The 21,046-nt window shown below is 37.8% G+C and overlaps 1 protein-coding gene across 2 annotated transcripts in view; it reads left to right on the top strand.

The window, feature by feature from the left end:
- Nucleotides 1-21,046, top strand: part of CHN1 (chimerin 1) — a 92,735-nt gene that overhangs the window by 28,401 nt on the left and 43,288 nt on the right. Inside the window, exons 5-7 of one of the 2 annotated variants that reach the window (XM_084209080.1) lie at nucleotides 2,422-2,449; nucleotides 3,329-3,442; nucleotides 16,346-16,634. In XM_084209080.1, coding sequence (XP_084065206.1) covers nucleotides 2,422-2,449; nucleotides 3,329-3,442; nucleotides 16,346-16,634 — 431 coding nt within the window. Of the gene's footprint in view, nucleotides 1-2,421; nucleotides 2,450-3,328; nucleotides 3,443-6,144; nucleotides 6,214-16,345; nucleotides 16,635-21,046 lie in introns of those variants that run through there. The other variant, XM_084209081.1, reaches the window with a different exon arrangement.

The following is a 21,046-nucleotide window of genomic DNA, read 5'->3' as shown; positions in this document are numbered from 1 at the left end:
GTTTAGTTCCAGTCCAGATGTTTTGGTTTTTTCTCATTAACTTATGGAAGACAAACTGTGAAAGTTAGACTGTTGAAGCTTCTGAACTAAACTGTTTTGGCTTTCAGTGCTCAGGTGCAAAGGGAGGATATTTGGGTGCCTGCAATTGTCATTTGTAGAATTAATTTTATAGAATGCAGTCTGCCAGGAACTCTTTGAAGTCCAAGGAAACACAAAAGACCAGGAAAGCTGCGCGTTGCTTCTGGCTCCAGTGCAGTTAAGGATAAGAACGCTGTGTCTAAGTTGCAAAGGGTGCAGTTGGTGTAACACCTGTCAGAAGCTTTACAGAAGGCCTGAGAACAGTGTTTACTGTCTTACATGGTAAATTTGGCTTACAGAGAGTCTGTGTGGTTTTCTCAGTGCACACAAACTGCTCTCTGTGTGTAGCCCAGTCATTCTGAGTGAATTAGAAGGCCCCTGCTGAATTCTGATGGAATTTTCCTAAAGTCTTAATGTATGTCAATATAGATGTCAAAACCCCCTAATATTATCGTAAATGTAATAAGTGATTAAGAAAAACCCAAAACACAAATAAACAGGCAGTAAAACTCAGTGAATTGAGGTTCCAGCTGCACTGAGTCTTATGCAAGCAAAATGTTTTGCACATCAACATTGATACTGAACTTATTGCAAGTTGGTAAAGCTGATCAGTAGAGACAGTGTTAACAGAAGTGGTTATTTTCCTTTTTAACTCATCATCCACTAAAATGAGCTGCAAGCCTAGCTACACGTGCCTGGAAGTCCTGTGGGGCTTTTTTCAGATCCTTTGTTCCAGTCATCTGCCTGTTCACATTTTCGAATGTTTGCACAGAGTATATTATAAATTTTCTTAGGACTTGCAAGTACTCTGAAGATGCCCTGTCAAATTACTAATCCATTTCTGAAAAGAAATGCCTTTGCTTATATAAATTTTCCAGTTCTGTCTTATAAATTCACTGAGATAAAGATAAAATCTCACTAGACAGACACCAAAATCTTATTCATGACAGGATTCTTCTTTTAACTGCTGCTCTAAGCTAGTGCTTGGCTTAAGGGTTTTAGTTAAGAATTGTTGCAAGTTTCTATAACAACAATAAGATGCTTTCATTTTTTCTCTGTTTATGTTGCTATCTTCTTATTGAAGAAATAGCCTACATTTAACAAAAAATATCTAAGACCTTTCTTCTTTTTTGATATCATCCAGTCTCTTCAGGCCCTTTGAAAACAGCTATCACACCAGGCAACTCTTGTTTGCTGTTATAAAGGAAAAGGAAATATTTTAGAACATGATAAATCTTTCCAGTGGTGGAATTTTTTTTCCAAAGTGATGAATCATTACAATAGCTTTTTATTTGCTGGGAATGTTGAAGAATTGTTATTAGACTGTACATCAGGATGTATGTTGTTTTCTGTTGTTTTGGATATCTGAAATCTTTATACTCCACTGAAAACACTGGAAAGAAGCACTAATATTAATAGGCTTTTTGTTGAAAAGATGGAAAAAAAACTAATGTGCTATTCTGTGTTTCAGTATAGCTGCACTGTTTTATACTTCTGTAGTTCAAGTTGTATAACTCTTGACTTTTACTCCGCAAAGAGTCTCCCCCTTTAAATTTAACAAGAAAGAATAACCTGGTGGCTTAAATTATTGGCTGATTTCTGTGGGATATGCTGTTCCTCAGTTGGCTCTAAACTTCCAGGACAAATGAAGATGCATTATTTCATCTAAAATAATTACCAGACACCTCTGCATGTTGTGTGCATTTACAGCATAAGGTCTCTGGAGCACAGGCAAGGTGGAGTTACATGACATAACACATACCCACCTGCTTTTGGAGTCTTTTAGGTGATACTGCAGATCACAGAGTTTAGTGAAGTCAAGAAGCACAAGACTTAGGCACTTGATGATTTACTCAACCATTTGTCCTCACTCTGAGGGCCTGCATAGTAGTGGCTTTATTTCAGCAGGGGCACCAACAGCTCTGTGATGGGAGGTAACCTGTAAATTTGAGAGTTTTATAGATGTTTCACTGTATTAGTGCACTCAACAATATGGTGCACTTATATGCATGAAATGAAAATCATTTCCCCTATCTGGCACTTTGTAAAACCAGTATTTAATGCCATCAGTTTGTATATGCAGAATCCTGAGGATGACATGATCCAAGTGGCTCATCCTTTCTCACTCCATTTTAAGCCATTCACAAGTGCAGTGTTTTCTGAAGGTATCCCTTTGGTTTCCCCATGTTCTAATCACAGGAGAAGTTCTGTTCTAGATTATTTTTGCCTGCACTTTCACATTATATCCCTTTCTGGTTTTAATACTATATTGTAAACAGTCCACTTACTGTATAGCTTCTCTTGTAATGAAACATTACAATTTCTGTTGTTTCTTCTAGGTAGAGAACAGACCCAAATATTATGGAAGAGAGTAAGTAACAAACACCTCTGAAAGTGGTTTATCCTGACATATTGGTTAATAATAGTTACAGAGAAGGTGTCAAGTGTTTAGTCTGAGCTCTCTGTTTCTTCTGTGTGTTTTACAGCAGTGTGTCTCACCATCAGATCATTATTACACTGCCATCACTTTTGTCTGCCTAAAATTACAGCTGCAATTTCTGATGGATATGGATATCACTGAGTGCTACTTTAAGTGAGAAAAACATACATATGTTTTGTACTTTCAAGGGATTGTCTTTTTCTATCCCCCTCTCCTGTTGGCTTTGCAAAATGTGTTTATGTTTGGGAAGAAAAGATATTTGGATCCCAAATGCAATATATTATCAGTCTCTATGTGTCTTCTGTTTCAGGTTGCTAATGCAAAGATGGTTAGATTTAGTGTGAAGAAACAAAGAAGATCTTACTTATGTTTATTTTGGTAAAAGATGTTAGTGTTGCTGGGTTATTACATCAGCAATTACTGAGATTACAGCAACTTGCTAAAATCTCAGGGATCACATAAAATATCCTCGAATGCTTCAAAATGCTTGATTGCATGCCACTAGCACAAAACATGTGAAACCAGCAGGAGAAAACAGATTTATTTCTACATATTAAATTGATAGATGCAGATTTTAAAACAATATACTTCTTTCAAAGATATTCTTTCCTGGATGCCTTTCTAAACCATTTGAAGTAACTTCAAATACAGGCAGAAAGGGAAATTAATTCAAAGTGTAGATTCCACCAAAGCAGTCATTTTTGTGTTTGTTTCTTTTTTAATTACTATCATTGGTGCTTTTTAAATGAAGAGCACAAGGTGATTTAAAAGAGAAGAGGCATGTATTTCAAAAAACATTTTGTTCCTTAGATTCCATGGGATGATCTCAAGGGAGGAAGCTGACCAATTATTAAGTGTTGCAGAGGGAAGCTATCTCATTCGCGAAAGCCAACGGCAACCTGGAACCTACACTTTGGCATTAAGGTCAGTAATTAATATTTCATTTTTAATTTTATGAAATATTCAAATGGTTTTACTGTGTTGCTGACCTCAGATCATAAAATTCTTTGTAGTTGTTTTAGGTTCTTTTTCATCATTGTACTTTTTTACCCTAGTTACAGACTTGGTATCTTTGACCTTCCGTGCCCTTGTTTGAAGTGCTGACATTCCTTATTGTTTGCACCATCAGGATAACAGCAATTGTGGTTTTGCTGGTGGGGCTTCATTTTGCCCTTTTCCCAGTGTGATACAGATGTGACCCCATGCAGATGTTGGGAGAGCAGGTGATCAAGAAATAAAAGGCACCTTATGAGTTCCCTGACTAGCCTGCCATGTCCTGGCCAGGCAGCTGCTGCTGGAGAGCACTTATTCCTCCCCAGTCTCTCCACGGGATGGCAACAAATCAGGAGGCCCTTTTTGTCTGAACACCTGTTAGCTAACAGTGCTTGCAGATCTGCTTCTTCATTCTGCAAAGTTCTGGCAAGTGGGTCAGCTATAAATAAAAAACTCAAATTACTTTTAAGATATTGGAGGTTATTTTGGCCTGTGCTGTACACCGGAGATGGGAGATACTGATTATTAGCAATGTTGTAAATCTAAGTGGGACAGAAAAACATTGAAGGAGAAGATGCAGTTACTGAAAGTTTTATATAGGTAAAATAAAATCATGATTAAAATAATAATGTCTTGAAATAATAGGTTGTGATGAATTAGTTTTTCAGGGGAAAAAAGAATGTATTTTCATAGGATATTTGTTTGTAGTAATAAAAGAGAAACATTATTGACATTTACACTGACTTTCATTAACAGTGTAAATTTGGTATTTCTTATTAAAATAGTACTCAATTTCATCATCTTCTGCTCTTGCAATATTCTATTAAAGCTACGAAGAAATCAGTTTTTGTAACACCTGGCTTGAAAGCAGAGTTCCCACTCCCTGCTTCCAATGGTGCAGAAGACACAGGGCCTGTAGACTAAGATGAAGCTGTTGAGCATCTTGTAGGATATAATACTACAGGTTGTTTTTCAAATGCACCTCCACTCCAGCAAGTCAAAAGATGGCTTTTTTTCCAGGTGTGATGGTATCTCTCACACTGGAAAACCCCTTTGAAAGCAATAAAATCAATTTTATACCAAATAGAGAAAAGTATGGGTAGTTGTTAGTGATCAGTTTGGGAAAAGGTTTCAAATGATAGCAAAGTTGTTATCATTGATTTATTTTGATGAAATTAAGTGTTTGGGAAAACACAACAAAAACTGAAACTGCAGCATCTTGCAGCCATTATGTTTAAATGGTAAATGACATGTGTATCATGAGCAGTGAGTCTAGGTGGCTGCTTTCCTTCCCACAGCAGGCAATGCTCTGTTCTCTTGCTGTTGGCCTTCAAAGTGTATGAATGAGGGTGCTAACTCTCATATCTTAGGTGAAACTCTGTGAACTGTGGTGCTCTGTCTTCCACACCTTGGAATTTTACCACTAGGATTTATTTTTTATCACTACAAGGTAGTGTAGCAGGAGTCTGCATTTCCATTGACTGGAGGGAGGGATTTTCTCAGTTGTTATTTTTCCTCTCCCTGAAATTATAAATGCAGAATATAACATAGCCAAAATGCCCACTGACTGTGTTTCTGACATTGTAGCCTCTCTGAAAGACTAGGTCCTTTCTGCAGTCTCTCTGTGCATCCTGACTGTGAGAAGTTTGCTGTGATTGCCATGATGAGTTTATGTAGTTCTATCCTTTTCTGAGAGCATCACTTGTGTTTGGGTCACTCCACTGCCAGATGGCAAAGACAGCCCCATCTGCAGTTTAGATAATCCCAGCAGGAATTTAAGAATGTAATTTCCATGGCCAAAACCAGAGCTTGTCAGTAGGATGGTATGTATGAGCAAAACTTTTCCAAGTTCAACAGAAAGCTTTGATTGAGTTCAGGGTCTCTAATTTCACCCTTTCTCTTCTGGTTGTATGAACAAATTTGGTATTTTCACGCTAGGCTTAAGTGCCACTCTGTCTCTGAAGCAGTCATGTTAACTTTAAGATCACTTAAGTATGCTTTTTGCTTTTCCTTCTTTACCTTTGTTTTACCCCTTAGAAGGTGTGGGAGGAAAGTAAACTTGGTCAGCTGTTACATAAAAAAGCAGACACTGAACAGATTCCAAGAATTTTATGAAGTTAACCCAGCAATTCTCTGGAGGTGCTCTAATTCTGCAATAACATAGTGACAAAACATAAAGTGAAATACCCTTGTTTTCTGATTGGTTTTCAGGCACATTTTGGTTAAAAAAAAGGAAAAAAGTTGAGTAAAATTTAGATTTTTTAAGGTACTACCAACTCTTGGCATAAATACTCGGTTCCCTCTGTATTTCTTTGTATCTACCCAATCTTTCTCACTGTTTGTTGTCTGATGTGTCAGTCTTTGACAGTCTGTCAATCTGGTTAGGGCAAATTGGAAACTGCCTATGAAGTGTGATTGCATCATGAAATCCCAGTTCATCGAGACATAAAAGTCTTGTGGTAGCTGTGGGCAGGAGCAGCCGATGTTGAGACTGAGACAGGTTTGTTTGTGGCTTGTAGCTGCCGGTGGCTCTGCTGGGGAGGCAGGCAATTCAGTGAGACAGACGGCCCAGCACGTCCAGCTCTGGCAGATGTCTTCTTCCTGTGCTTGTGTCAGCGTGCCTGGGAACCCTGAAAAACCCAGTGCATCCAGTCGTGAAGAGCAGTGTAGTGAAACAGGATCATGTCCCTTCCTGTGGCAAGGTATGATGTCTCTGTCATGGAATGTTTCCAGCCATCCTTTCTGAAATGGAGAAGAACAAGCTTTTTGTGATTAGTCCTGAGGACCCAAGCCAGACAATTCCTCAAATCATCATGGGACCCTTTCAGTGTTACAGCTTTCAGTGTTACATTGGATTCCAGCTATTGTAGCTGATGTCCAAAAGCTCAGTGTCCATGCCAGCCAGGACTGCACATCCTGTTCAAGATGAACTGCACCACATGTTTTAGTTCTTTGTTCTCTAAAACCTTCTAAATGAGTTTTTGACCACTGTGAAGCATTAGGCTGTGGTGCTTTTATGGAACTAGCTTTAGTAGATCTAAAGATCTTGTTCCTGAGCTGCTATAGCTGCAGACATAGCCTAGCACCACTTAAATGACCAAATATAGGACAGGAAAAATAATACTTTTTGCAATCTAAAGCAAAGCGGTTCTCAGTGCAATACTGTGGAATAGTTAATTGAGTTCAAAGTGAAGATTTTTAATAGTTTTTTCTTTGGAAGGTAGGGAAAGTGACTCTTACCCAAAAAAAACTTCTCATTTTTTAAAGCTGCTGTTGAGTTACTGTAAAATCTGCTTTCCTCTTATATAACAAGCTGCATTTTGATCGTCTTATGATGAGCTATTTTTGCCTACTTTCATCCATTATTGTGCAATTAATTTGCATCATGACTTTTTTAAAGGCAGACTACCTTTTAAATATAAATTTGAAACAAAAGATGGTGGGGTTTTTTTCCGAAAATAGTTTTCTCAGAATTTGTAAGAGAGATAGAAGTATGTTCTTAAAGAAAAAGAAAATGATAATTTAAATGTTGTTTGAAGTATAGAAGTTTGACTAAATAGTCAGAGCTGTCCTTCAAATAAAATTGATGTTCAGAGCCTAAGAAGGCCTGTAAAATTGTGTCAGCTCAGAGCCATATAAAGGAGAATGAAGCATAAACACAACTGAGAGCAGCAAATCAGCACCCTACTATATTTAATGCCTGTACTTAATCATGGATGCATTCACCAATCTTTACTAATTAATTAATCAATCAGAAAATGCCACTGAAAATGTTTTGCAATCTTGAGGTTTAAAAAAAATTACTAACATGAGAAAACAATCATAGATACATATCTGTGTCCATTCATATCAGCAAGTCTCTGTTAGAATAAAAAGACATGAAATGCATTGTAATGTTAATTCAATGTTCCAAGCAGATTTAAAATAATGAAAATTCCTAATTCACTTCTGGAGTGATTAGATCTGCTTTTACATTTGGCAAAAGAATAGTACACTGCTTAATGTTGAGACCTATAGCAAATGGCAGTGACAATAGACATGGTGTGCAGTGTAGCCTTCTGTGGTGGAGAGCTTGTTTAATAATTAGGATGAGGATAAAGAGGAAATGGGTAGAGAGTGTACTCGTGGTAGGCGTTGAAGTGTGATGGTACTGCATGTTCTTTTGAGCAGATAGCTGCTGTAGCACATTTAATTGGTTACCATGGTTTCCCTTCCTGCAAATTCTATTGTTGTGATACTGAGAATGAATTGAAATAAGGTTCTGCAGCATGATTTTTTTTTAAAAAAAAAGGTAATAATGTGAGCCATGATTATGAGTCATGTTTTCTTTATGTCTGGAGGCTTGAGCACATTGAAGATTATGTAGCACCAGGAAAGAATTCTTCAGGTGAAATGAATGTCAAAAATTAGTAATCTTTATTTTAGTCAACATGTACTGTGCAAATTCATACATACATTCTCAATCCCTGAATTATGGCATTTTTTTAAGAAACTAGCCATGGGCATTTTAAAAGGAGACCTAACTGGTAGACATTAGGGCATAATGAACCTTTTAAGTTTCAGAGGATAACTGCTTTGGTAGCTGGATGCTCAGTGGGCTCTTTTGGGACACGTGTAGTGCTGTTCCAGAACACGTGTGCATTGCTGTGGGATTACTTACCCATGTAGAATTCAACATCTGCAAAAGGCTTCTTGAATTCAGAGATTAACGCTCTTGATCTGCATTCTGCTGAAAAGCCTTGTTGTACATAATGGGACAGGGGAGAGCAGTTGGGGGAAGAAGAATTGTTTGAAACTACTTTCTACATGATAATAGCTGAATTTTGTTTTTTGAATTATGAATGTATCAAAATCTGATCATAGTTTATCCTGCATCCACAGCTGATCTGTAAGTAGTCAGAAGGAGCCCAGCAAAGCAGTAGCTAACTGCATCTCTTCACTTTACCATGGTAACAATATTCTGACATCATGCTAGTTGGTAGGGAAAAATTCTAAAGACCATTTTAAAGACCAAACTTTGCATATCTTTCTGTGTATTTTTTTTCCTGATTTGCAAATGAAGTGATTGGCAGTAGCAAGGGTTGAATTCAGTTTCTAGAATCCTTTCTAAAATATTCATACAATATTCCTTGGTTGCTAGCTGAAAAAAAAAAAAAAACAAACAGGGGAAAAGGTGGTAATAAATTCTGAAGCTTGCTTTTCTGCTCAAGTAAAACAATTGGCCCTCTATCTAGATGGTGTTCCATATAAAAACTTTGTTTTCCTACATAAAATTTAACACTAAATAATTGACTCTGTTAGTTTGTCAGTAACATGTAAGGTTCAGCTATCAGTAAACACCTCAGGTGTCTGCTTATCATCTGCCTTATGTAAGTGCACCTGGGCACTACTGAAATGGCTTCACTTAACTATTTAGAATAATAATAAATAGCTACTAACCTTAATGAGTAATTAACTGGCTACCTAGGTCCTCCCACAGACTAGAATGCTTTTTTCCTTATGGTTCATGTCTTCTTGCTGTGTTCCTGTTCTCCTTCCCTCCTCTTCCCATCTGTTGTTGTTGTCAGCTCTGTTTTCTTTTGGCTAGAGTGTCTAATTTATCTTTAGCAATTCAGTTTACTGCAGTCTTTCTCCTGCTGGTGTTAAGTTCAGCACTTCTCAGAGGAATACTCTGCTTCAGTGCGTTGTGAACTTTTTTGGGAGAGCTTGTCCAAGAGATGCCTGTGCTCAGTGTGCACAGCTCGTGTTCAGTTATGCTGTGTCCTTCGCCCTGGCTGCAGCTCCTGCTGTGCCAAAGCTCTGCTGTGATCTTATTTTGTATATTTTTGGAATTCATATTTAGAAATTTTTGTATCTGGAGAAACACCTTTATTCCTGTACTTCATCAGCTGTAGATACTGTGGGTGCTTTACAGACATGTTTTCAAGATAACACACAAGATAACCTTACGTTGTTGTTTAATGTCATAATTGTTTTCATCAAAACAATTTATTAATTATTCAAACACCAAAAGAACTGACACCAAAAAGTGTTATCTGGCCCAGTTTTCCTTTTCCTTCTCCCTCCTTTATACTTGGTGAAGCTCACCTGAGTATGGTTCCTCCTGATTTGATAGGTGCTAGAAAGGGAATCAAGCTATTTTTTTTCTTTTGTATCTTGAGATAAATGAACTCTAACAGTTTCAGTAATAAATTGACATCTGCCCCATTTATTGCTGTACTTGGATGAAAGAAGAAATTGTATTCTAGAAAAACAGAATATAATAGTAAAAAAGCTATTAATCTTCATTGATGAACTGTTAATAGCCCCAAGAATTCTAACAATGCATGTTATGTATCCAGGAACTATCTAATTTTATGTTATTACGCTTGTTTATTGTTAAGGAAAGCAGCTTTGAGGAAAAACCATTTAGAGAGCAGGATGAGTATATTGGTGAATCTCACTGTTTGCAAAGAAGTGATGAGTGAGTACCAGAAGATTAGAGGTGGAATACACTGAGAAAACAAGTTAAGTGAATAGCAAATTCTGTAATACCTTTAAGTAAGTTAAGTAAATCTGCATTGTAAGCTTTGAATTAGCAATGGCTTAAGGCAAATCAGATTTGACAAAATCTCTGTGGAATAGAAATCCTGCTGTAGTTTTTTTTTTTTCATCTAAGTGAATTTGGGATTTCTTGAGACCCTGAACAACAACCTGCTGTGTACCTTAGGAAAAAACCCAAACAAACAGGAACAACAGCAAAAACAATGTTGCTTCACTCTGCTCTCCAAAAACCTTTTCTGGACTTGCAAAGCTATTTTACAATAAGAACATTTCTTTGGGTTTTCACTTGATGTCTTCCACTCTGGTTTCGTTGATATACTGAATTAAAATATCACATTATTTTAGAAGGATAAATTAAATGCAAGTTGTTTTTAGTGTGAGAAAGTCTAGAGAAGCAAAAGAGAAATACAACAGTCATGAGTAACTTTTGAACTAAAGGAGGGTTGATTTAGAGTAGATACAAAAGAAATTTTTTTTATGGTGAGGGTGGTGAAAACTGGAACAGGCTGCCCAGAGAAGTGGCAGATGTTCCATCCCTGGGAAAATTCATTGGATGGGGCTCTGAGCATCCTGGTCTAGGTTAAGATGTCACTGCTTATTGCAGGGAGATTGGACTGGACTGCCTTTAAAGGCGCATTTCCAACCAACCTTGGTCTCTATGAACTTAAGCCCTTGTAGGAAAAGCTGCTCTAAGTGAAACAAAAATGAACAGGTTTGAGCATTATGTTGTGGCAGTTTTCTCTCCATAGTACACAATTGCAGTGGAATTCCTGCTACATTGCTGATGTTGTTCTACTTCAAAATACACCAGAAAAACAAGGTCTTATATGGCCTAAAATGAAAATGTTTTACATAGAGCAAAATTTGCACGCACATTTTGAAGTTTGCTGAGCAGACAGTGGTAGGACTGATACCTTAATTTAGATGAATTGAAACACAGTTCTATTTTAAAGTAGTATGAAAGCTCTCTGTAGCATGAAGCCACATGGTAAAATTAACTCTTGAAGAACATTTCTTAAAAAATTTTTGTAAGTCTTATTTATGTATTAGGAAACTGTGAAAGTTAGTAACTTTCCTGCAAGTAACATTTCCAGATGATCTTTATCCAGGCAAGCTGGCATAGGCCTCCAAATATTGCTCTCATGTACAGAGAAGATACCAGATTTTAATACGTTCCTGTGTGCATGTAGAATTCAAATGGGTCTTAACCACTTACCACAGTGAGTCCATTTCCAGGAAGCATGGAACTTTCACCAGGTAGCAAAGGCAGTAAAACAGTGCCCAAAACATTGGTATTGATTCTGATTCAATCATTAAATCAATCCCAGCAGTTTATATAAGGTTAAATAGAATAAGGCATACAGGCACAGTACTAAGAAGAGGTAATGCACGTTCAAACCAATGTTCAAACCAAACAGATTATTTTCAAATGCTTATCACTGATCAAGAACAGTAGCATTTACCTTAAGTATTGAGTGGTCTTACTGCATATTAATAGCATACCATAGTACTTGATCAGCTGACATGTTTTCAAAATTTTAAGATGGTGAAAATCAGCTGTTGATGGTAAAATAATACATTGAAGCAAAGGAATTCTTTTCTAATTTTGTTAGATTTATTTGTGAAATGCTCTATTACATGTACCAAGGGCTGGTAACACTTTTTCTTCGTTGCTTTCAGCAGCTGTTGCCTACTGCTGATGCCCTAGAGCAGTTGTTTTGTCCCTGACAGTGCTGATGATCCACAGGGAAGTGCCGCTGCTCTGGTCCTCCCTGCCTGCTGTTGGCACGCTATTTATGCAGTATTGTTTTCTGGCTTTGACAAGAAGTTTGGACACTGATGTCTTCAGCCTCAGAAGAGAGAGACTGCTGGGAAGCTGTTATCAGTGATACCCTACAAGCTCTGAGCTTTTTTGTTTGAGCCAGGTTAGACAGAGGGAGCAGAAGGTAGTGTCTGCATTGGCAGGGGATAGACACGTTGCAGTGTCAGGTCTAAGATCTCTTTTCTCTTTGGAAGGATGCCATACTTTTTTCATGCTTAACTCAAGTATCATGCATTCACCATAGCTGTTACCAGGTTTTAGGGATAACTTTCCACTAAATTAATGTTCATCAAGCAACAGTCAACTAGCCAGCCCTTCCAAATGGCTCTGGAAAACTATCCATAGTGACTGTACTCTGCCACCCTTCCTAGCCATATCAGCAAGGATTTTTTTTGTCTCCATTTGTATCAACCCCTAATGTATTTGATTGCATTTATACAAATTGTGTTCTTGCAAAATACTGCTCAGGTTTTGTAAACTTTATTTGTCAGGTAGGTATTCTGGGAAGTTGGCAAGTTCCGCAGTTCCCTGGCCATCATCAGAAATGTTGTTGCCAATGAATATTTAAAAAAAAAATTAAAATTAGCTGCTTTCGGTAGCTGGAGACCTTCAGGGATAATTGTGTAGAAGAGGTTTTGGCTGCATACAAGGCTTGTCTTTCTTTGACAAGGAAATGGGCCAGAAGAGGATCTAAGGAATAATTTGTTTTCACTCCCAAGAACACAGCATGATTAAGAGACATTCATGATGGCAAGATTCCTTATATTCCTGTGGCTTTTTATGGAGTGTCAAGACTCTAGTCGTAAGTGTTGGTTGAGAGTTTTCAGAAAATAGAACTGAAATTCTGGCACCTAATTTTAAGAAAGACTTCTGCCTTCTGGCTGAAAAGCACATTAAGACTTTTTCTCCAAGGGAAGATAAAGTCCAAGTGACCTTTAGGCTCAGTCTTAAATTTTCCCAGTTCAGTGTATAAAGTTACTTGAAGTGAAGGAGGACACGAGTAGTCCTGAGGGGTATTAATTTGTCATTTGATTGCAGCCATGCACTCTAAACAATGCCTGTGACTAGAAATTCTTCTCATCATAAAATAGCCTGTGAAAGTGGTGAATAGCTACTGTACAATTCTGTATGTGGACTATAAAATTCATCCTCTCAGATGGTATGAGAGTGTATCTGTGCTCTCAATCCTTCCCTTCTTCCTTTTGTTTCTTTACTGAATGCTGCATACAGGTAGGTGGCTGATTCTGAAGCCTGTCTCTCATGGCATGATACCTAATTCAACTCCTCAGTCCTTTATTATCAGCCACATTTGCTCTACTGTTTAATACATTTTCCCACATTATCTACTCTGCCCCACTGGCAACCAAAGGAACTAGACAGTGATTGCTTTTCAGACAACTTGGAATAAAAAAAGTCTTTTATCTATAGTCCTGCTGCTTGCAAACAGATGCACAATGGACACAATGAGACTGTTTGACATGTCAGAGGTCTAATTCTTTTTCTTGGAAAAACATCTGATGTTCCCCTGTATAAACCAAAAGAGAACATACTTTATCTGTGTCCCACTTTCTACTTATTAAACAAAAAACAGCTGGTATTAGTACTTGCCTTTAGGAGGAGAGCATCAGGAAGTTGAAATATCAAATCTTGGCTCTACTTAGTTGCCACGGTGATGTATAATTAACTAGGCTGCAGGAATGTTACAGAAAGTAAACATAAGGAAATAGTCTTGCTAGTGGAAAAATTTAAACCATAGCTTTAAGTAAGATTGAAGATTAAGTCTTTATTAATAATTTTCAATTGAACACGTATGCTTTTTTAAATATTGTAATCAAAATAGTGTCATTATGTGGTCAGGAAAAAATTTAAATTAATTTGAAAGAAATAAAACAGGATTCTGAGACACATTACTGACAGTACAGTCTTTGTAAAAGACTGGTGTTTCATTGATTTGTGGAGATTTTGGGGGTTTATTGCCTTATTACTAGTAGGATTCTATTTGAAAACCAGTACCTTTCTCCACAACATATCCAATTAGAAGAGAATAAAGAAAAAAATTGATTTGGTACAAATGGGATATTAGATAAAGGCAGACCATTCATCTCTTGGAAACCCTATTCCTTATAGTATCTCTCAATGACACACTTCATGTGCAGCAGTCTGAACCGATCTACAGCACAGGGGCTGCTCAGTAAAACACACCTGGGGTGGGAGGGTGCACCTTCTGACCCTGTGGGAAAGAAAACTCAGCTTTTAAGAAGTTCTGTCTCTTTTCTGCATTTGGTCATCTTGCTCTTCAGAACAGGACTTCAGAACCAGACAAGACTGGTTTTAGGTTTTGAGGGATGTTGCCAAAATCAAAACACTGTGTGTACTTAGTATTAGGCCTTGTAATGCTTTTCTGTGCGTTATCATCTCTTGATAAAATTAGTGTAATACTTCTAGAAAACTAAGAGCAATAAGTGACCTCCAGCCTGCTTGAAACTCTGCATTAAGTAGTCTGAGCAGATGTTACTGATTAGAGCAGCAGTTCACCTGCATCTCTTAATATAATTCAAATGTATATGTCATTTAAGGCCCATCATTCTTCACCTTCAAACTTATTTGGTTCTCCTGATGAAGTGAGGGCCATCAAGGTGCTTGTATGTGCTCAGTGTGCATTGTTCAGTGTGCGTTATTCCCACTGGCTTGAGCAGACGACAGTGAAGGTTGCTCACTTTGGCACTGCAAAGTGCTGAGCACTCTTGGCTCATGTGGAATTCTCTGACAGTCAAGGGTGTATAAAGAGGACGTCTTGTGGTCAAAGCTTGTTTGCCATACACAGTGTTGAGTATAAAGGTGTCCTGAGGAGTTAGTTTGAATACATCTGCCCCTTCTGCTATAACTGAGGACTTTATTTTTCTGCTTTCTGAATGACTTGTATTCACTCAGAACTGCATCCTGTGATGAAATTAGCATTGGGTACCAACCTATTTCTTTCTGTCACTTTGTAATTTCTCATGTTTGATTCAAAGAACTTTTAGTTCTTGTATGCCATAGAAATATGCATGGAAGTACCAGTTAATCTGCAGGAAAATGCCCACATAGTTCCTACACATTGTGTCCCCTTTCCTTCCTGAGCAGGATGCAGATTCCATTTACATTTCAGTGTTTTGCAGAAATAGCAGTGTCTGAAGTTGCAGTCACTATCAGAGCTGTTGATAGGGTGATGGGAAGGTTTGGCATTTTGATGTAGAACAGAGAAAAAAATACAGATTCTAGAACTGTGTAATTTTTTGTCCATATTGGCAAGAAGAATGTAATACTTCACCTGAAGCAAGGTCTAAAATTGTGCTTTCCCCTGTTTGGTGAGGTCCCGCTGAAAAGAGGAGCCACTTCAGCAAAGTATAATTATTTACTGTGTTCCTTAACATCTCCAATGAAGCATTTGATTGTAAAGTGAAACCAATCCATCCGTTCAAATTTAGTTCTTAAAACTTACTTGGCACATCTGACCTCATAAGGGGGCCCAGTACCCTCACTGCTGTCTGACCACGGAACAGCACTGGAGTGAGCTGTGAAAGCAGCTTCTTGCCTCCATCTTCCCCACAGGAAATGTTGCCAAGTGCAAACACTAGTGTGTTTTCACATGTTTAGACTGCTTTGAGGCAGAAAATCGTTGCAGATTCTAAGTGCAGTTTTTAAAAATATGCTGCTGTTCAGGTAAATTCAGCATTCTTACGGTTGCTAAGAGCCTGTGTCAAAATGCTGTTCCATCCTGATGCAGAATGGCTGGTGTTGGATAGCTTTCATCTTATATATCCTGTATATTACAAAGATTTGCTTGAAGCCTGGGACTTAACAAGCAGAACACAGAAGGACTTTTGTACAAAGCTTGAAAAGTTAGTCCTGGGCCTTTGGCCAGGAATAAAGAATGCTTGCCCTTGTGCCATTTTGTCCTGCGCTGCTCGGGTTCTGGCAGCAGTTCTGCCTCAGTGTAATTGTTGGCACTGGAGCTCAGCTGAACCTTGAATGGCCTCTTCCTGCAGCAAGCAGGGGAGCAGAGGTCCGAGATGGCATCAGAGCTGTGGATTGATCGGCTCTAATAGAGGGCTCTGTTAGGAGAGCTCCTCATATCAGAGCCAAGCAAATTGACTGCAGTGATAAAGTAGCTAAGCACTAAAAAAAGCCATAAGGAGTGTGAAGTAATTTTTCAGTTTTTCCATAGATAATGGAAAGGCTAAAAGAATACCAGAACAAACAGCTCCTTCTGGGACAGTACTGTTTTGGCTATCTGTTTGCAGTTGTTGTTGATCTCTCCTTCCTATCTGTGCCAAGTAGTAGTTCCCCAGCTCGGCTGGACAGACACAGAGCACAGTCACAGCTTTAAGTGATAAAGTGTTTTTAATTGTTTGCAAAGGCTTGCTTACTCTTATTTATTCTGCTTACTGTTCTTTAAAAAAAACAACTTTCCCATTTCATTGAGGCAGATTTGGAAGTCAAACCAGAAACTTCAGACTCTACTACGATGGAAAACACTTTGTTGGGGAGAAACGTTTTGAGTCCATCCATGACCTGGTGACAGATGGATTGATTACTCTTTATATTGAAACGAAGGCAGCTGAATACATTTCCAAGATGACAATTAATCCAATTTATGAACACATAGGATATACAACCTTAAACAGAGAGCCAGCACACAAAAAGCATATGCCAACCCTGAGAGATGAACATGATGGCAAAGAGTCTACAGGAGAGGATGAGGTAGCAGAAAAGAGGGTAAGCAATTGTTAACCCACGCTTTTTTTCTGTTAGACTTTTTATTTTGTACTTTTAACCTTTCCCCTCTACTATAACTACTAAAAGTCTCTGCAGCTATTTAGTCTACATAGTTATTTCCAGCATTACATTAACAGTAATATTTAAACTGGTTATAGGATTTTGTAATGGTAATTTTTGCATATTGCAAACTTTCATGATTTGGAGGTTAGTTATTTGTCATTGTGACTCTTCAGGTGTTTTTATAGTTATGGATGTTACCATTAAGCCACCCCTTTATTTCAAATTAACAAAGAATATTTAATCTTAAAATTGTTTACAGTATGTAAGACAATTGCATTTTATTTCTTAATATATTCAGATTTCCCCAAACAAATGCGTTCCATAACCGGTTCAGCAGTCTGCATATAATGACAGTAAAGTTGTCCACATTATAAATAAGACTGTTCATTAAGTTGATAAAATGTTAAAACATTTCACTTGGCTAAGTTCAGCCTGTCAGAAGCTGACAGAGCTATTTTTGGCCTCAGCCAGACTTACAGAAAGGGATTGCTCTCTTCAGAGAGTTGCAGTATCAGCTGAGAAGTAATTGCATCCTGGATTATAAAAGAAAAATGAAGAAGGAAGAAATCTTAGAACCAGTGAACATAAAAATATTAAGGGAGGTTGGGAATGTACTGGGCAGACAAAGCAGCTGCCTGAAATTTTATCTGTGTTTCAGAGACTAAACATAAAAGGAAACCATAATGTAAGTTCCGTTGTGTTAAATGAAATACTTTGTTTATTGAAAATCTGACAAATGAAAGTAATTTTTAAAAGTTATTTTTACATGCCTGTAGGTGTTAATGCATGTCTAATAGTCTGATATGTTTCCCTATTTCACAAACTTCAGGATGATATACATTAGGCCTAGCTAATATGCTTATAGTGTGTAGAAGAAATGCTAACCTTAGTTGGGGTCTTTTGTCTCTCCAATCAGAAATGTGGGGTTTTAGCTTTTGTGGATGTGGAGGAAAGGTCTGACTGACAATTTCCAACATACATGGCTATTACAGTGAAACTAAGCTCCATACTGAGTCCACAGAGAGAGAGGCTCATAGCTTTGGTCCTTCAAATCCTCCTCAGCAGAATCTGTCACTCTGCACTGAATTTGCTGAGAGATGAAGCACCCAACTTAGCTTAAAGTGTGAATCTTCACTGTTATCAGATGATTTTGACAAAAGAAATACTGCTGGGATATTGAAGCTAGCTGACCACATTTAATATCCAATTTCTCGCCTGTTAGGTAGCAGTAGTGGAAGGGTGAGTTATCACTTACAGTTCCTGACAGCCACTGCTTCCAGCGTGCTGTTTCAAAAGGATTTTTTTGCATATTATCATAGACAGTTTATTATAATGCAAAGCCTGGGTAAAAATCTTCTCTAAGTCTCCTGGAAGTTAGCACTTTGGGTTTCTTTGGTAAAATTAACTTTTCCTGCATTTCGAAACTTTAAAGTGACGGCAGAACTCTGTTCTGTTACATTTTTTAGATGGATGAAAGAGTGTTCATAGTAAAGAGATTTCAATGATTAGTGTTGAAGAATGCTGGTTTTTCCATGGATTACATTGTATTATGTCACTCATTGTGTTATGTCAGTCACCAACTGGTTTGAAACATTTTTCATTAAATAACTCAAGGACTATTGAATATTTCTCAAAGATTGAAATTTTCTGTGAAAAAGCTTTAAACAGATTATACATATAATCTCAGCATCCCCCTCCCTTCATCTGGAAGTTACAAGTGACTAAAGGGGCTTCAGCCACAAAACAGTTCAACAGCAGTGGTGTTTTCAATCCTGAAGCCCAGGTTTTAATACTCCGCTTTATTTTGTCTTGGAACTCTCTTGATGTGAACATGCTGAGGCACACAGACATCACAGGATAGTTAAATGTGGAGTTTTAATTTACTTTTTGAGTGATTGTCCAGTTGGGATTGCTGTCTGTGGCTGCATGGGGACAGTACAGTGTGGTCTTTCTCACCATGGAGTGGCACAGAGGTGACATCTTGGCTGTCTTTGCAGCTCTCAGGGTTTTGGTGGGAAGATGGCACAGATTTTCATTGGTGTCACTTCACCCACCAAATCAGAGTAAGGCATTCATCCCCATGACCAGCACCTGATCCCACTAGCAACCTCAGCATTTGGATCAAGCAGCTGTTTATAAATAGGTCAAGTAGTTTTTCTTTCTTTTTGGTGGCAAGGCTGGCAGGTTGATTCCTGTTGTCCAATATGAAGAGAATATCATTGAATTACAATGAACCAAAGAAAATTGTTCAGAGTTCAAGACCAAAAAACCCCATTGTTTTATGATTCAAGCAGCAAGATCTGTGTGCCCATTAGCCCCATGGTGAGGATGAAAATGTCCTCAGTGTGTACAGCATCTGGCAATTAATGCATCTTTACCAGTTTTGTCATGTAGTCACACAGCTTCTCCCTGCACTGTATGCTTCTTCTTCTCTAAAGAGAGAAAGAAGTCTGGGTCTTTAACGTGATCATCTGATCATCCTGAGCCAAAATATGTTCCCAGATTTGCAGGCTCTGAGGCTGTTCAGATACAAATCTAAATTTGTGCCTGTGACTGTTGCCCAGTCATGTGTGGGAAGTGTATGGAATATAAGTCCTTCAGTAGGAAAGAAGAGGCACAAAAACAGTCAGAGCCTGTGGAAGGAACACTGGTGGGAATGGAGTCTCACTTTCTGCCATGGAAACTGGGCAGCTAGAGAATACACCCCAGCTTGAGAATGAAATATTAAAGGGCACTCATCCAGTCTTCAGTTTGGTGTGGGGCAGTAGCAGGAAATGCTGCATTTTGTGTTAGATGCCTCCCAGCAGGCACTTGGAATACTTTATTTGTTCCCTGCTCTTTCTGTAATTAATGTATGGTAGAAGAATTCAGTATGTGTTGGGTGACACTTTTCATTTGCAATATATTAAAAAGGAGCCCTAGTAAAGGGGAAAGATTTAAAGACTGAAAGAGATGAAAAGTCAAAACTTATGCAATCATTAGATAAGGATTGTAAGACAAATTGCAGTACTCCTGAGTTGTGCAAGAGACCGTATTGTGGCATGATTTAAGATGCAATTTTTGATGGGAAGATATAATCCACTACACAGCATGTGCTTCACTGATAACAAGAAAGAATATAACTGCATACCATGTACAAGTGTATATTAAAAGTTTAAATTCCTCCTTAATAATTTAATGCTTTTCCTAACCTATGAAGGAATTACGAATTAGTGAAGACATAACTGGAGGAGGAGAGACTGAAAACAGGAGAGTGCTTGTCCTGCTCTAATGTCCCAAGTAGACATTTTAGCTGTTGTGCGAAAAAGGTGATGCTGGTTCCCAATACAGTCTGCAAATTGTTCAGAACTCAGTTGTGGAGCTATCATGTGTTAAGAGAGGGCTAAGAATGATTTAAAAGAGGGTTTCCCATGTGGATTCAATCTGAATGACCTGCTGTGGAACTGGAAATAATAGCCAGTATCATAAGATTTAGTATTCCTCCTCTGCTTTGAATACTGATGGGTCTCTGAACATTCTCTACTCTCAAAGGCAATAATGGCCTTTGAGCAGATGACTTGATTCAGTTAATTACCTTATAAAAATGGTAGCTCTCAGAAATTAGTAAATCTCTAGAAACATATATCAAAGTCCTTCTTTAAAGCCTTGCAAAACATTCTTTTTTCATTTTGACATGTTTTTGATTTCTTTGTAACACGTTTAATGTGTAAGAAGTTGTATGAGTGATTGATTCAAGATTTAATATTTGTTATGAAAAAATGAAATCATTAGTTATGAGTTATCCTGTCTTTCAAAATGAAATTCTGGGGTAAATGTTAGGATAGCAACTGAATCACATCTATTCATGTTTACTTTAGTAATATGTGCTATTTCTTCAAGAAACTTCAGTGGCTGAAAATCAATTAAAGACCCTTCTAGCCTGTACTACATTCCATTCAATTCCTGTAGATGGAAAGAACTGAGAGAAGGTTTGTGGCAGCAGTCACCCAACAAAAACAATCTTCTTTTTCTGTTTTCAATTACCTTAGTTGCTGATACCATTTTTTCCTCTATAGTGAAGAAGGCCGATTTTCTGCAGCTCTGTGCGAGGAGATCTGAAAATGTAAATCAGTATCATTTTAGTAGGAAACATGCTTTTACACCTGCCTCCAAATATAATACAGGTGAAAAAGTTAAGTGTGATCAGTGTACATTTCTAATAAATTCATAACAGACTCCACATACAAAATCAAAGGTGATACTTTCAGGTGTTTGCAGAGGAACCAATCTTACTTTCCTAGTTTAGCCTTAAACTAACAGTTCTATTTTCATTAATGACACTACTATTTTTCTACTTTTGGTCTCAGTCA

This window comes from Fringilla coelebs, assembly GCF_963513975.1.
Source record: "Fringilla coelebs genome assembly, chromosome: 7".
NCBI classification, from domain to species: domain Eukaryota; kingdom Metazoa; phylum Chordata; class Aves; order Passeriformes; family Fringillidae; genus Fringilla; species Fringilla coelebs.
This window is presented reverse-complemented; position numbering and strand designations above follow the sequence as displayed.